Source organism: Dipodomys ordii, unplaced genomic scaffold (genome assembly GCF_000151885.1).
Source record: "Dipodomys ordii isolate 6190 unplaced genomic scaffold, Dord_2.0 Scaffold54, whole genome shotgun sequence".
Classification (NCBI taxonomy): Eukaryota; Metazoa; Chordata; class Mammalia; order Rodentia; family Heteromyidae; genus Dipodomys; species Dipodomys ordii.
The window spans coordinates 1,143,004-1,159,249 of record NW_012267270.1 but is presented as its reverse complement, the minus strand read 5'-3'; the positions used below and the strand labels follow the sequence as shown (position 1 = coordinate 1,159,249).

The 16,246-nt window shown below is 58.5% G+C and overlaps 1 protein-coding gene across 3 annotated transcripts in view; it reads left to right on the top strand.

The window, feature by feature from the left end:
• Nadsyn1 (NAD synthetase 1) overlaps positions 1–16,246 on the top strand; it is a 34,790-nt gene that overhangs the window by 5,013 nt on the left and 13,531 nt on the right. For 2 of the 3 annotated variants that reach the window (XM_013021184.1, XM_013021186.1), the window contains exons 4-16: positions 4,903–4,956; positions 5,295–5,384; positions 6,410–6,461; positions 7,379–7,467; positions 7,576–7,693; positions 8,626–8,757; positions 9,690–9,764; positions 10,782–10,906; positions 12,200–12,248; positions 14,004–14,106; positions 14,706–14,874; positions 15,386–15,521; positions 15,831–15,937. In XM_013021184.1, the coding sequence (XP_012876638.1) occupies positions 4,903–4,956; positions 5,295–5,384; positions 6,410–6,461; positions 7,379–7,467; positions 7,576–7,693; positions 8,626–8,757; positions 9,690–9,764; positions 10,782–10,906; positions 12,200–12,248; positions 14,004–14,106; positions 14,706–14,874; positions 15,386–15,521; positions 15,831–15,937 (1,299 nt within the window). The remainder of the gene's footprint in view (positions 1–4,902; positions 4,957–5,294; positions 5,385–6,409; positions 6,462–7,378; positions 7,468–7,575; positions 7,694–8,625; positions 8,758–9,689; positions 9,765–10,781; positions 10,907–12,199; positions 12,249–14,003; positions 14,107–14,705; positions 14,875–15,385; positions 15,522–15,830; positions 15,938–16,246) is intronic. The other variant, XM_013021185.1, reaches the window with a different exon arrangement.

Genomic DNA, 16,246 nt, shown 5'->3' with positions numbered 1-16,246 from the left:
AGCGCTCTACCACTTGCTACAGCGCCACTTCCTGTTTTCTGGTGGTTTATTGGAGATAGGAGTCTCACGGTCTCTCCTGCCCGGGCTGGCTTTGAACCGCGATCCTCAGATCTCAGCCTCCTGAGTAGGATTACAGGCGTGAGCCACCAGTGCCCGGCTTGCTCTGCCATTTGAACCACAGCTCCACCTCTGGTTTTTTGCTAGTTAATTGGAGATAAGAGTCTCACAGATTCTCCTGCCCAGACTGGCCTCCAGCTGTGATCCTCAGATCTCAACCTCCTGAGTAGCTAGGGTTACAAGTGTGAGCCCCAGCGCTTGGCTCACCTGTGAGGTTTTGATTAGAGTGACACCCCCTCCCTTGCTGTGGCCCAGGCCCTGGGCTTCCAAAACATTCACTGAGCTTCCTTCAAACAAGGTCTTGGTGAGCAGCAGGTAACTCTAGCCTTGTCTGGTCACCATGACATCAGGGTGGTGGTTGGGGGGATGGGCCAGCCGCTTGTCTGCTCCCCAAGGGCCTGCCTCTCCAGCTCTCCATGCCAACACCCTACCCTTCCAGCTGCTGGGTCCTTCCTCTTCCCTCCTTGTAAGGACCCAGTGTGCCTTTTGGCGGGCTGCCCAGGAAGTCTGTCTCCCCAATTCAAGGTCTTAACTTCACCCCACCTGCAAAGCCCCTGGGCCAGATAACTCAGCCTGTTCCCAGGTGCAAAATCGGATGTGAGGGTATGGTACTGCTTGCTCACCTGGCCGTGCTCATTCTGTTGTTCAGACCTTGGTAGCTTGAAAGTGTGTATATGTGTGCGTGCGTGCATGTGTGCATGTGTGTGCTGGGGTGTGAACTCAGGGCCTGCCTGATCACTGTCCCTCAGATTTTTACGCAAAGCTATCCCTCTAACACTTGAGCCACAGCTCCACTTCTAGCAAAATGGTGGTGTGACTGTTGATTTTCCTCTCCGGGCTAGCTTCAAACCGTGTACCTCAGATCTCAGCTTCCCTAGTAGTTGAGCCAATGGCTCAAGCCTATGGAGCTTGCAAAGTATAATTCTCTCTCTCTTTGTTTTTTTTTTTTTTTTAGATTCTTGGTAGTTTAATAAGATAAAAAAGATATAGAGATTAGATAGGAGGAAACAAAGTTGTCATTATTTTCAGGTGAAGTGATTGACTATCTTAAAAAAAAAAACAAAACCCTAGCCTGATGATATGACTGACTCAGTGGTAGAATGCTGAGATCCTGTTTTTTGTTTTCCAAATTTTTTATTGTGATTAAGTGGTTGCATAATTTCCCAAATTTCACAGTATTGTGGGATAGTGAAGCTTAGTTAAAGTCACAAACACATTCTAACTTTCCTGGGGCAGATTGTCTATCATGGTCTATAACATTTATGAGTTCTATGAGCTTTGTGATACAGTTATTTCTTCCACACTGGGTGGTATGTACATTTCTTTGTTTTGCATAGCATCAGCTGTTCCCTCTTTCCCACTCGTTCCCTCCCTCCCATCGCTGCCACTGAGTTGCTTAGTTCATTTTGATCAATGTCCAGTGCAGCTGATGGGTCCTGCTGGTGTATGTTTTTCCCTGATTCCCTCTAGTTCTGTGTCATCTTCCTGGTTTCCCTCCAGTGTGCACATATATATCATACATGTGATCAGCAGCATTGGGTTATTTGGTAGTGATTCGACCAGATGAGTGGAAGTCCTTTGTTTCTTAAGTCCTGTTAATTTTGTCGTATCACCTAATATTTTGGATTTAATATCCACTTATCAGGGAGACCATGTGCTGTTTGTCTCTGTACTTGGCTTACCTTGCTCAACATGATTTCTTCTAGCTCCATCCATTTCCCTGCAAATGCTATTATTTTGTCCTTTCTAATGGCTGCATAATATTCCATTGTGTATAGATATCACAATTTTTGGATCCATTCATCTGTGCTGGAGCATCTGGGTTGTTTTCATAGCCTGGCTATGGTGAACAGTGCTGCAATAAACATGGAAGTGCACGTGTCCTTGTATATTGGTTCCTGTTGTTCAGGATAGATTTCTAGGATTGGTATGGCTGGGTCATAGGGGAGGTCAATAGTTTTCTGAGGACCCTCCAGACTGCTTTCCAAAGTTGTTGTGTAAGTGTACATTCCCACCAGCAGTGTAATAGGGTTCCTCTTTCTCCACATCCCCTCCAGCATTTGTCTTTGGCTGACTTGAGGATGTGGGCCATTCTGACTGGGGTCAGGTAGTATCTCAGGGTTGTTTTTATTTGCATTTTCTTCACCACCAGGGATGGTGAACATTTCCTCATGTGTTTCTTTGCCATTTTTAACTCTTCTTCTGAAAAGTCTCTCTTTAATTCCCTTGCCCATTTAGTAATTGGTTTGTTAGGTTTGGGAGGGATTAGTTTCTTGAGTTCCCTGTTTTATACTGGATATTAACCCCTTGTCTGATATATTACTGGTAAATATTTTTTCCCAGTTAGTTGTCTTTCTAGCTTGGTTGCTGTGCAGAAACTTTTTATTTTAAGGTAGTCCCATTTGTCGAGTCTCTCTCCAATTTGTTGTGACCCTGGATCTCTGTTCAGGAAGTTTCTTCCTGTGCCTATAAGTTCAAGTGTCTCTCCTACTCTGCCCTGTAGTAGTTTCAGAGATTCAGGTTTGATGTTAAGGTCTTTAATCCATTTTGAGTTGATTCTGGTGCTTGGTGATAGGCTGGGGTCTGTATAATTCTCTTTTAAAATGTCCCAGTCATACAGAAGATAGTTTCCTTTTGAAATCTGACTCTTGTCTGAACCCACAAGCTCTACTGAACCTGGAGAGACAATGATGTTACCACGACTGGAGATTCCTGTCCCAGGACTCCTCCAGAAGGAGGGGACGGGTCCCAGCCTGCCCCTGGGCTGGGCGGGGCACTAACCTGCACTCCCAAACGACACACGCATGGTGAGTCACTTCAGAAGCACTGCCCACTGACCCAGGTCTTTCTGTATGAAAGGTCTCTCCTTGTTCTCACAGAGAATGCGCGTTTTCCTTGTATGGCGATGGCTATGGAGTTGTTTGTGTGAAGCTTTTCAGTTCTATGTGCTGATACCTCCCATCTGGTCTTCTCCTTCTGTATGGAAAAGCCCGATCCAGGCAGAGGCAGACGCTCACCGAGGGCCGTTGTGTGAATGAGAATGCGTTGTGACCAGGAACTGGTGGCTCACACCTGTAGTCCCACCTACTTGGGAAGCTGAGATCTGAGGATCACAGTTCAAAGCCAGCAGGGGCAGGAAAGTCTGTGAGACTCTCCTCTCCAGTTAACCAGAAAAAAGCCAGAAATGGAGCTGTGATTCAAGTGGTAGGGTAGCTTTGAGAGAAAAAGCTAAGGGAAAACTCCCAGGCCCTGAGTTCAAGCTCTGGTACTGGCACCAACCAAAGGAGAACATGTCCATGCCCGCTCAGAATGTGAGACGTTGTTTTGAGTTGTGGTGGTGTGAGATGTTGGTGTGTCAGGACTGGGCGCTGCAGAGGGGCACGGGCACCCCACATCCTGACTCTGACCTCATTTGGATAGGTGGCAGCCAGCCAGCCACACTTGGCCAGGGCCAAACCCCATGTGAGCTTTGTCCTGGCTTCCCAGGCTCACTGCGCTGCCTGGCCGTGGTTAGCTGTGGTTAGCCTCCCTGCTCTCCTGTGAGGACCATTGATTGTCCTCCGGCGCCTGTGCCCTGAGCCTCCCGCACACTTTCTGGAGTTGGATGAAATGGCTGGTGCCACATCTCCTAGCTTCCCCTGAGGCAGCCCCTGGCCCTGGCCTTGACCTAACCTGCTTTCCAGAGCCACGTGCTAGGTTGCTCAAGAGGTAATGCCGGCAGGAATGCTCAGGGCAAGAGCTGCTGGCAGCTCAGCCCGGGCACAGGGGAGGTGAGGGTGTGCAGTGGGGAGGAGCAGCTGCCCGGGGCTCTGGGAGGTCCGGGGGTTGGGCTGTCATGTAGGAGTAGGGACTCCGACTGGAAAGAACTTGCCAGGACAGTTTATTTCCGCAGAAGGGCGTGCTAACTGGAAGAGAGTAAGTATGCCAGCGCCCGGTGCTCAGCGCACAGCTTGCCCCTGGCTTGTCACTGCCCTTTGATCGGGTTAGTCAGAACTTAGGTTCACCATCTCGTTCAGTCAGTTAGTTTGAAAGGAGTTAAAAGTTCATTAGGGCAATCAACAAAACCAGGACACCCGGCCAAAGCAGACATGTCAGCAAAACAGTTCTTCCTCACTTGGCCCTGTACTACTTGAGCCACGCTTCTGGAAAACACTACTTGGAGCAGGATGTGGCTTAACTGCAGTGTTTCCTTGTAAGATGGTGACTACCCTTAAAATGGTGGCGCTTCCGGCAGGCGGCCGTGGGCACTGACAGGATTCGGATCCTGCAAGAAGGTGTGCAGACAGTGGGCAACTGGAGTTTTATCACCTGAATGGCAGAAGCCTCTGTGTGTGTGTGTGTGTGTGTGTGTGTGTGTGTGCGTGTGTGCGTGTGTGTGCGCGCGCGCGCGCACACACGCATGTTCTTGTGTTAGTCCTGGGGCTTGAACTTGGCCTAGGCACTGTCTCTCAGCTTTTTTCCTCAAGGCTGGTGCTCTACCACCTGAACCACAGCTCCATTTCTAGTATTTTGTTGGTTCATTGATAAGTGTCTCGGACTTTCCTATCTCAGCTAGCTCCGAACCTTGATCCATCCTCAGATCTCAGCCTCCTGCATAGCTGGGATTACAGGCATGAGCTAACATGCCCGGCAGCATGTGCATTTTTAAATTTATTTGAGAATGCCACAAAAGGGCCTTGGGTTCTCAAACTTGCTGACAGAAGAAGCTTCCTGCGGACGCAAAGCACTCGCACACGCCCTCGCTGGTGGGCTTGCCCAGCACAGACACGCGCCCCCTCTCCGCAGGCCCGTGATGCACCGCAATGTCCGCTACAACTGCAGAGTGATCTTCCTCAACAGGTGGGTGCGGGCCGCGCGGCCGCCCAGCGCTGTGCCCTCCTCTGTGGGCGCCTTCGTGGGGCTGCCTTCTGACCAGAGTGCCGCCCCTCACTGAGCTCCCGCCCCGCTCCTGAGGGCGAGAAAGTCTCTGCCCATCCGCCCACATCGGAGCACAGAGGGGCCCAGCCCTCTGGCGCGGGCACTGTGGGGGTGAATGGAGCCATGGGGACCTGTCTTGCAGGCTGGGTGGTAAAGCTTGGAGAGGGACAGTCATTTGCCCAGGGCCCCTCCGCAAGCAGGCTCTGGGAAGCAGCACCCATGTTTGGGGGCCCTGCGTGAGCACCCCATTCCTGCCGCAGAAGGATCCTGCTGATCCGGCCCAAGACCGCCCTGGCCAACCAGGCCAACTACCGCGAGCTGCGCTGGTTCACCCCCTGGGCCAGGAGCCGGTGAGTTTCGGGGTGTTCTGTGAGGGGCTTCAGCCCAGCCTGGGGTGGGGGGCGGGAGTGGTCCCCCGCGCACAAGAGGGGCCTGCCTCGTGCTGTCCAGACCAGCGCCGGCCCTGCTCGGCTGAGGTCGGTGCTGAGCGCCGCCGGGCTGCACCCTCAGCCGTCGGTCTGGGGCCCTCGGCTGTCCTGCGCCTTCAGTACCCCTGTGCATCCGGGACACTCAGCGCCACCCGCTGACCTCTGGGGTCACCCCGTGCTGGGGGAGGGCTGCCCGCCCGCAGCCTCCGGGCCCGCTGCCGAGACACCAAAATCAGCCCCAAATCATCACCTTGTGTCCTGGGGTCCGAAGCCCTCCATGTTGGAAACTGCTCTGTGCTTGACCTTGTTCTCACTTTCCTCACATTAATCTCCCTTTTAAACATTCTTCTTTTTATTTTTCTTAGTGCCAGTACCTGGACTTGAACTCAGGGCCTGGGCTCCGTCCCTGGGTTTTTTTGCTCAAGGCTAGCACTCTACCACTTGAGCCACACCTCCCCTTCCAGCTTTTTCACTGGTTCATTGGAAATAAGAGTCTCACGGACTTTCCTACCCAGGCTGGCTTTGAACCACGATCCTCAAATGTCAGTAGCTCAGATTGCAGGCGTGAGCCATGGGTGCCTGGTTCCATGGCATTTCTCGACTTCCTCCTGCCCGGCGTGGGGTCCCGGCCCGCGGCCTGCCCTCTCCTTCCAGCACAGCTTGATGTGGAGTCTTTGTCTGACTGATCGCTGTCCGCGCCCTGAACTTTCTTGCTTGAAGCTGGCACTCCTTGGACCAAAGTTCATTTCTAGCATTTTGCTAGTTAAAAACTGGAGCTAAGAGTCTCAGGCCTTCCTTCCCCGGGCTGGCTGTGAACCTCGATTCTCAGATCTCAGCCACCTGAGTAACGAGGATTATAGGCGTGAGCCAGCGGTGCCTGCTTGAGTTGAGATTCTTGCCAGTCCTGTGTCCGGGCTGACGGCCTCTGACCTCTGCCCTCTCCCCAGGCAGACCGAGGAGCACCTCCTCCCGCGGACGCTGCAAGACGTGACGAACCAGGTGCGTTCTGGTGCGACTGCCCGTGCCGCCCCGAGTTTCTTCCAGGACAGGAGATGGGAGGCGGGAGTGTGTGCAGAAAGCCCCAGAAAATTCTAGAAGCAGGCAGAGGAGAGATTTCCAGAAGTGAACTGGGGGCCAGCCCTCAGAACAGGCAGCTGGGCCAGTGCTCCAGGACCACAGCCACGTGCACAGTGGTCAGTGATGCGGCTGGCAGTGGGGGGGGAGGGGAGGGGGCATGGTGAGACAGGGTTGGACTGGAATTTGGCTGGGTGCTGCTGGCTCATGCTTATAGCACTAGCTACACAGGAGGCTGAGATCTGAGGACTGGGGTTCAAAGCCAACCCAGGCAGGAACATCTGTGAGACTTACCTTCAGTTAACCAGCAAAAAGCTGGAAGTGGAGCTGTCATGGTTCAAGTGGTAGAGCGCCACCGTGACCCCTGGGACATGGCTGGGCCTCTGGGCTGACTCCCTGGCTGCCGGGGGCCCTGCCGCGTCACCTTGGTGTGGAGGAAACGGACACAGTGGGCTCCAGCTAGGCTGTGCCGCCCCAGTGGGCGCGTGGCATCCCCACGCGAGGCTGGCCCTCGTGGGTTATGAATGTGCCTCTTCGGTGCCGCAGGCCCGGGGTGGCTTCTCCCTGTCTGGCTGAGCTAACCTGTGTGGGGGCGGGACGGGGCCCCTGTCAGCGGAGACAGCGCCCCGGAGGGCCAGAGACGCCGTGGAGACCCGGGAGCCTGTGTGGATGCAGCCCGGTCCTCGCGGTGTGACGTCAGACCCTCAGGCCGGCAGAGGCGGAGCAGGGCTGGACGGCCCCGCCACGGGAGCGCCACGCGGCGGCGCCTGCCCTGCACCGAGGCCTCCCGAGGCCCAGACGCGGTGGCCACTGACCTGGGACGCCTTCGCCTTCACCTGCAGGACACGGTGCCCTTCGGGGACGCGGTGCTGGCCACCTGGGACACCTGCGTCGGGAGCGAGATCTGCGAGGAGCTCTGGACCCCGCACAGGTCAGCCGGGGGTGCCCACGGCGGGGCCTGGAGCGCACGGGGAGCAGGAGTGGCTCAGGAGGGCATTGGGGAGACCAGCCGTCTCCTCACCGCCGCGTCTGTCTGCAGCCCACACATCGACATGGGCCTGGACGGCGTGGAGATCTTCACCAACGCCTCCGGCAGCCACCACGTGCTGCGCAAGGCTCACACCAGGGTGGACCTGGTGACCATGGCCACCACCAAGGTGGGCACCAAGTGGGACGGCCGGGCGTGCGTCCGGGGAGGGCGCGGCCACCAAGCACAGGGCCACATGGCAGCCTCTGTGTGGCCGGGAGGGAGGCCGCCTGCCTGTCCACCTGTCCCTGTGTGGCGTGCGTGTGTGCGTGTGCGCCAGTGCCAGTCCTGATGCTTGAACTCAGAGCCTGGGCGCTGCCCCTTAGCTCTTTTTACTCAAAGCTAGTGCTCTACCACTTGAGCCACAGCGCCACTTCCGGCTTTTTGGTGGTTCATTGGAGATCAGAGTCTCACGGACTTGCCTGTCCGGGCTGGCTTCAGACAGTGATCCTCAGACCTCAGCCTCCTGAGCAGCTGGGATGACAGGCGTGAGCACCAGCACCTGGCTCGTCTTCCTGTGTCCTGGGCCGCATGGGTATAGGAGGACAGTGCAGTCCTGTGTGTCCCTGGTGTGGACATGTCGGTCCAGTGCTCTGCTCCACACGCCGTGTTCTGGCTGCTCCAAACCTTCCTACATAAGGCTGAGGCCGGGGTGAGGTCACCCGTGGAGGCCCCACGCTGAGGCCGGGTGAGGTCACCCGTGGAGGTCCCACACTGAGGCTGGGTGAGGGGTCCGTGGGAGCCCCACACTGAGGCTGGGTGAGGGGTCCGTGGGAGCCCCACACTGAGGCTGGGTGAGGGGTCCGTGGAGGCCCCATGCTGAGGCCGGGTGAGGTCACCCGTGGAGGCCCCACGCTGAGGCCGGGTGAGGTCACCCGTGGAGGCCCCACACTGAGGCTGGGTGAGGTCACCCGTGGAGGCCCCACACTGAGGCCGGGTGAGGGGTCCGTGGGAGCCCCGTGGAGCACCGCCTCCGGGGAGGACGCGGATGGCAGCTCCTGAGCTCTGTCCGCCCGTGCGTGTCCCCGTGACGGTGACAGGGCACCCCTGTCCCCCATGCAGAACGGCGGGATCTACCTGCTGGCCAACCAGAAGGGCTGCGACGGCGACCGGCTCTACTACGACGGCTGCGCCATGGTCGCCATGAACGGCAGCGTCTTCGCGCAGGGCGCCCAGTTCTCTCTGGATGACGTGGTAATGGGCTGCGCTGACGGGCGCCGCGCCCGCCCGCCCGCTGGGCCCCGCGGGGTCCCCTGTGGCACGCAGCTGGCACAGTAGGTCCTGTTGGCGGCACAGGCTCAGCCTGGGGACGCGCCCAGGCCTCGTGGCCCCCGTGGGAGTGTGGTGGACCGAGGGCACGGGAGCAGAGGCCAGGACCCGCGCGGGGGCGGCCTGGCTCCCACCAGCTGTTCGGGCTCTGCAGGACCCGGTGGGCTCAGGACCGGGCAGGCCTTGAGGCAGCAGGAGGCCGAGCTACGGTGGGTGTTTCTGCCGTTCCAACCCATCGGGGCCAGCACAGAGCCCTTGCATTTAGCACCAAAATGAGCACCGGGCCTAGTTTGCCTACCCCGCCAGTCCCGAGCCCTTGGATCAAGGCCACCGGCCATTTCACGTTTCACAATACTGGAACTTGATGGTCTTGTTATTGTTGTTGTTGCCATAAGAAAAACCAAAGGCCAGGTGAGCTGAAGAGCTGAGGGACAGTGCCCAGGCCCAGAGTTCAGGCCCCATGACCGGACCCAATAAATAAATAAATGAAGTGGGGCTGGTGACACCAGTCCCACAGGCAGTGTGTCCAGGCCAAGAGGCCGCAGCTCTGGCCCTCCTTGGGCCCCAGTCCCTCAGCGCGCCTCTCCTCATGATCTCAGGGTGGCTGCAGCACCTCCAGCCATCCTGTCTCCACAGCCACATTTCACAGGCAGAAAAAGAGGCTTTCTGTGTGTCTTCTAAATAAGAGCAGATCCTTAGCGCAGGGGCTTCGTGTGGAAATGGCCCCTCCAGGACAGGTCTGAGCGCAGTGGAGACCGTTGAGGACGCGACGGTGTGGCATGGCCCCTGTCCCTGCTCTGACGGCCATGGCTCCTCCACGTGGCCCCGTGTCAGTTCACATCACTTCCCCCCCCCAGGAGGTCCTGACGGCCACACTGGACTTGGAGGATGTGAGGAGCTACAGGGCGGAGATCTCATCCCGGAACCTGGCGGTGAGTGTGGGGCAGCCTGGGGCCGTGCGCAGAGCTGGGCTCCCACCCTGGCAGGGAGATGTGCCCACCGCGGGGCCCAGGCTGGGCTTTGTCCTACCCTGGCAGGACCTACGGGCCTGTAAGCCCGTCACCCACAGAGCCACAGCCCTGCATTTTCTTTCCTTTTGTTCTTTGTGCCAGTCCTGGGGCTTGAACTCAGGACCTTGGCACTGCCCCTGAGCTTTTATACTCCAGTCTAGTGCATCACCACTTGAGCTACAGCTCCACATCTAGCCATGTGGTAGCTCATTGGAGATAAGGGTCTTACGGACTTTTCCTGCCTGAGCTGGCTTCAAACCATGATCCTCAGCTCTCAGCCTCCTGAGCAGCTGGGATGACAGGCTGAGGTAGTCTCCACACCACCCAGCTGGCCGTTCTTAATGTCTTCCTGGGGTTGTGTGACCATCGCCCAAGTCAGGATGAAACATTTCCACACCCCAAGCGGAATGTGTGCGCAGGAGCAGTCCGCTCCGCCTCCCCCTCGCACACACATGCCACACACGGGCTGTCAGCTCTGCACACAGCGGGCGTGTGTCCACACGCTGTGCCCCAGTCCTTTCCATGGCTGCGTAGTGCTCGCAGAGGGGTTTAGCACAGAGGGTGTATCCATCCCTGCGCTTCTGGGTAGCGAGAACTCCCCCTTGCCGTCTGTGGGGAGCCCCACAGAGTGTTGGGAGCATAAGCGTTGCGTTCGTTGGTTTGTGTCCAGGAGGAGAATGGAGGTGGCCCTGTGCTGGCCTCCATGTGTGCTGCCAGACCACCTCCTGGCAGCCGGGCGGGCTGGGACGCAGCCGCGGGCTCCACAGCCCTCACCGCCCCCGTAGCTCTGACCCCCCGGCTCCAGTGCCCCGCACCTTTGTCCGCTTCTGCTAGGCCTAGGGCCTGGCTCCCAGGTGAGCCTCAGCACCACGAGGTCACCATTCGTGTGTGAAGGCACCGGAATGCAGTGTCCTGTGTCCTGCCTGGTGTCCACCCCAGGCCAGCAGGGTGAGCCCCTACCCCCGGGTCAAGGTGGACTTTGCCCTCTCGTGCTCTGAGGACCTGCTGCAGCCAGTCTCCGCCCCCGTGCAGTGGAGATACCACAGCCCCGAGGAGGAGATCAGGTGCGTGCCCCAGTGGGGGAGGAGATCAGGTGGGTGTCCTGGTGGGGGGAGGAGGTCAGGTGGGTGTCCCAGTGGGGGGAGGAGATCAGGTGGGTGTCCCAGTGGGGGGAGGAGATAAGGTGGGTGTCCCAGTGGGGGAGGAGATCAGGTGCGTGTCCCGGTGGGGGAGGAGATCAGGTGGGTGTTCGGGTGGGTGTCCCGGTGGGGGAGGAGATCAGGTGGGTGTCCCAGTGGGGGAGGAGATCAGGTGGGTGTCCTGGTGGGGGGAGGAGATCAGGTGGGTGTCCCAGTGGGGGGAGGAGATCAGGTGGGTGTCCCGGTGGGGGAGGAGATCGGGTGGGTGTCCCGGTGGGGGAGGAGGTCGGGTGGGTGTCCCGGTGGGGGAGGAGATCGGGTGGGTGTCCCGGTGGGGGAGGAGGTCAGGTGGGTGTCCCGGTGGGGGAGGAGATCGGGTGGGTGTCCTGGTTGGGGAGGAGATCAGGTGGGTGTCCTGGTGGGGGGAGGAGGTCAGGTGGGTGTCCCAGTGGGGGAGGAGGTCAGGTGGGTGTCCCAGTGGGGGGTGGGTGTCCTGGTGGGGGGAGGAGATAAGGTGGGTGTCCCAGTGGGGGAGGAGATCAGGTGCGTGTCCCGGTGGGGGAGGAGATCAGGTGGGTGTTCGGGTGGGTGTCCCGGTGGGGGAGGAGATCAGGTGGGTGTCCCGGTGGGGGGAGGAGGTCAGGTGGGTGTCCCGGTGGGGGAGGAGGTCAGGTGGGTGTCCCGGTGGGGGAGGAGATCAGGTGGGTGTCCTGGTTGGGGGAGGAGATCAGGTGGGTGTCCCGGTGGGGGAGGAGGTCAGGTGGGTATCCCAGTGGGGGAGGAGGTCAGGTGGGTGTCCCGGTGGGGGAGGAGATCAGGTGGGTGTCCTGGGGGTCGCACGGCTGCCGCCCTCCTCCCTGGGGCTTCTGTGGGCACAGTGGGGGCTCAGTGCCTTCCCTGGGCTCCGTGAGCCTGGGTCACATTTCTTCCTAGGCTGGCCTCAAATCAAGATTCTCCCATGGCCTGCCTCCCGAGTCATTGTCTTGGTGGGCTTGGTAAAGCAGGCCCTGGGCCGTGTGCAGGCTAGGTCCTGTGCTGTGAGCATGCTCCATGTGCAGGCTAGATCCCGTGCTGTGAGCATGCTCCCGAGGCTCTGTCCCCTGCGGCCCCCTCCAGCAGGGGGCAGCCTCACTGCGGGGCTAGCGGGGGAAACACTGCCGCCTGGGGGCCCGCCGAGGGGCAGCTCCCAGGCCGCCGACTCGCTTGGTCTCTCTGCAGCCTTGGTCCTGCCTGCTGGCTCTGGGACTTCCTGAGGCGAAGCCGACAGGTAAGATGGCCCGTTTCTAGCCAGCTCAGCCTGTTCTGGATTGCTCTATTTAGTTATATGACAGGCTGCTCAGGCATTTTCCCCCATTTATTTACTTATTTTTTGGGCTGGTACTGGAGTTTAGACCTCACGTTTGCTAGGCTGGTGCTCTACTGCCGAGCCACGCCTCCAGCCCTGGCTTTTGCCAGTCATTTTTGAGATACTGTCTCACGTCCTGCTGGGTGCATGCCAGAACCACCGTCCACCTTTCAGGCTTCCTGTAGTTGCTGGATGACCAGGGCGTGCCAGGCTTCTGGCTTCTTCTGTTGAGATGGAGTTTGACAGACTTCCTGGCACCGTGACCCTCCCAGTCTCAGCTTGTGTAGGTCAGGATGACTGGAGTGTACCACTGCCAGGCTACAGGTTGAAGATGGGCTTGTAAATTTTTCTGCCCAGGCTGGCCTCAAACCACAATTCTCCTGTTAGTCTCCTAAGTAGACAAGATTATATGCAAGAACCACTACCCCTGGGGGTATCTGTGTGCACGTGCGCACGTGTGCATGTGTTACGCCAGTCTTGGGGTGGTCTTAGGGCTTACACCCAGGATCTGGGCACTGCCCCTGACCTTCCTTTACTCAAGGCTAGAGCTCTACCACTTGAGCCATAGCTTTAATTCTGGCTTTTTTGTTGTTGTTAATTTTTTTGGAGATAAGTCTCATGGACTTTCTTGTCTGGGCTGGCTTTGAACCTCAATCCTCTGATCTCGGCCTCCTGAATAGCTAGAGTAGCAAGTGAGAACCTGGCCTAGGGTGTTTTGGGTTTTTTTTCACGTTTTTTATTGTGAAAATACTGTACAAAGGGGTTACAGTTATGAGCAAGGTCATGAGTACATTTCTTACCCAGCATTGTTGCCTCCTGCTTTGTTTTTCCTCTACCATCCCTTCCCTCCCACCTTCTCAGCCTACACCCTCTACCCCCGCCTAAATTATAAAGTTAGTTTTTCGACATAGCGTCTTATACATCTCATTGTTGCAATGGGTCCACCTGTATCCCTAGTTAAACAATTTGTTTTTTCCCTTCCCCTCCCCAAATTATACCAACATCAAATACAGTGAAAACAGGTTATACCATGGGGGAGAGACATACAAAGCAACAAAAAAAATCATGTGGTACCTTATAAATACGTTAGAAACTATAGCAAATAAGAAAAAAAACCACTTGTGCCCCTATCTTGGGGTTCATTTCTTTTAACATCGTCTTCTCTGACCTTTTCTGCTTGACTCAGACATATAGTAGATATTGCAAATAAGGGAAACCATGGGACCTATGTTTCTTTGGGCCTGGCTTACTTCACTTACTATAATTTTTCCAAGTCTTTCCAGTTCCTAACAAATGGGGCAATGTCATTCTTTCTGATGGAGGCATAGAATTCCATTGTGTCTATATACCACATTTTCTTGATCCATTCATCCACTGAGGGTGTCTTTAACGCACACTGCCGTCTCTGCCCTGGGGGTGTCTTTTTGCACGGGCCTGCGGTGTGCCCTCACCCCGCCGTCTCCGGCCTGTTTGGAGTTCTTCCGTGGAGACTCCACTTTAGGACTCGCGTGGGGGTCTTTTCTTTCCAGAAAGCCGGTTGGCACGTGTGGTGCTCTTTTCCAGTGCCCACGGGTGGCAACCATGCCTAGGGCATGTCAGAGCCAGTGGGGGGGGGGGGGGGGGGGGGGCGGAGCCTGGGGGCGGGAACAGGCCCTCACAGTGGTCTTCCTGCCGCAGGCCGGCTTCTTTCTGCCCCTGAGCGGAGGCCTGGACAGCGCAGCCTGCGCCTGCGTGGTCTACTCCATGTGCCGCCAGGTGTGCCAGGCGGTGGCCAGTGGAAGTAGGTGACGCTGTGGGTCTGAGGAGGCTTTGGGGTGGGCAGGAGCCCGGGGAAGCCACAGGCATGAAGGAGGCTTCCCACCCCTGTCCTGAGTGCCGTAGGCCAGGGCCTGGGGACAGGACAGCCAGTGGCGGCCCTGCCTGGGCTTGGAGCTGGAGACGGAGCCTGGCACTGCAGACAGCTCCGTCTCTCGCGCTAGTTTCCAGACTTGAACCCTGCTCTCACTTGGCCTTGTCACTCAAGGCTGGCACTCTGTCACTTGAGCCACCGTTCTTCTGGCTTTTGGGTAATTAATTAGAGAGAAGAGTCTCACGGGCTCTCCTGCCTGGACTGGTTTTGAACTGCGATCCTCAGATCTTAGCCTCCTGAGTAGTAGCTAGGATGACAGGCGGGAGCCACCGGTGCCCGGCTGCAAGAAGCTTTATGGCACAGGGGAGAGCATGCCAAGGGGCTGGCGACGGGGTTGCGAGGGCACAGACTCGGAGGGCCGGGCAGCCTGGAGCGCTGGGCTGGACCGGGCGGGGCACAGGGCAGCCTCTGGGCGGGGAGGGATTCGTGTGGAGGAGCTTCCTGCATGCTGTGTGCATCTGGGTTTTCAGATGAGGAAGTGCTGGCTGACGTTCGGGTCATCCTGGACCAGAGCAGCTACACCCCCCAGGACCCCCGGGAGCTCTGTGGGCGCCTGCTGACCACCTGCTACATGGCCAGTGAGAATTCCTCCCAGGAGACATGCCGCCGGGCCCGAGAGCTGGCCGGGCAGATCGGAAGGTAGCCCGGCCCTGGTCTCGGGGCCCGGGCAGGCAGCGGTGATCCAGTGGGGCCCATGGACCTCTGGTGGCAGCAGAGCTGGGGCGCACCGGGGGGCTGGGTGGGTTTCCACTCACTGCTGGGCTTGAGCCAGACATTAGGGGGACTGTACGGGAGACCTGCGCACCCCAGCTGCGGACCGCGCCAGGCCCCGGTCCCTGTCCTTGAGCCCCGGCCAGGTCGGCTTGCTCAGCAAGGGGAGACAGGAGCTGGCCGAGCAGCACGGGGCTTGTGGGCACCCCACACATGGCCCATCCTCTCATGCTGGACATGGCCGGGTCATCTGACCCATAGAATCACAAGCAGCTGTCCAGCTGGGTCAGGGTGTCCTCTCAGGGAGGAAGGGTCTAGAACTGGCATGCTGCATGTGCAGAGTGTTCCAGAGCGCTGCAGTAGGGATGGGGGGGCCCCCAGGAGAGGGGGGGGCCTGCCCGCCTTCTCACAATGTGTGCCCACTCCCTCCCTCCTCCAGCCACCACGTGGGCCTCAGCATCGACCCGGCCGTGAGGGCCGTCCTGGGCATCTTCAGCCTGGTGACAGGGAAGAGCCCGGTGTTCGCCGCTCAAGGAGGGAGCAGCAGGGAAAACCTGGCTCTGCAGAATGTGCAGGTGCCTCCGGCCCTGGGACTGGGGAGCCCGAACGGCGGGCTCCACACTAGGCACGCTGGCCCCAGCGGGAGGGGGAGGCAGGGGTGGTGTATGAGAGAGAAAGCTCCAGAATTTGACTTTCTGGTCTTCTTGGGGCTGCTGTGGCCCTTTCAGCCGGTGACTCGGTCTCCCTGGGCTCCTCCCCGTAACCCCGTCTCCCTCTCCCCGCCCCTACCCCAGGCTCGGTGGGTGACTCGGTCTCCCTGGGCCCCTCCCCGGTAACCCGGTCTCCCTCTCCCCGCCCCCTCCCTCTCCCCGCCCCCACCCCAGGCCCGCATCAGGATGGTGATCGCCTACCTGTTTGCTCAACTGAGCCTTTGGTCCCGAGGCGCCCGTGGGGGCCTGCTTGTTCTCGGAACCACCAACGTGGATGAGAGGTACGGGTGGCCCCACCAGCCCGTGACCTGACTCCTGGAAGCCCCAGGTCTCTGCGGGAGGCCCTTCCTGTGCTGTCTGACCGGGTCCTTCTGGGGGTGGGGTCAGGGATCTGCAGGGAGACCCCTGCCATCCACGCTTGGTCACGTGGCGACAGGGCAGCTCTAGTGTAACTGGAGAAGGTGGGCTGGGTGGACGTGGCTTTCCCGAGGCTCTCCCCACCCCACTGTATAGTGTCCCCGTCTCCCCACTCCTCCTCCGTGCCCCACCCCCGCTGTACCGTGTCCCGTCCCCTCCCCACTCCTCCTCCG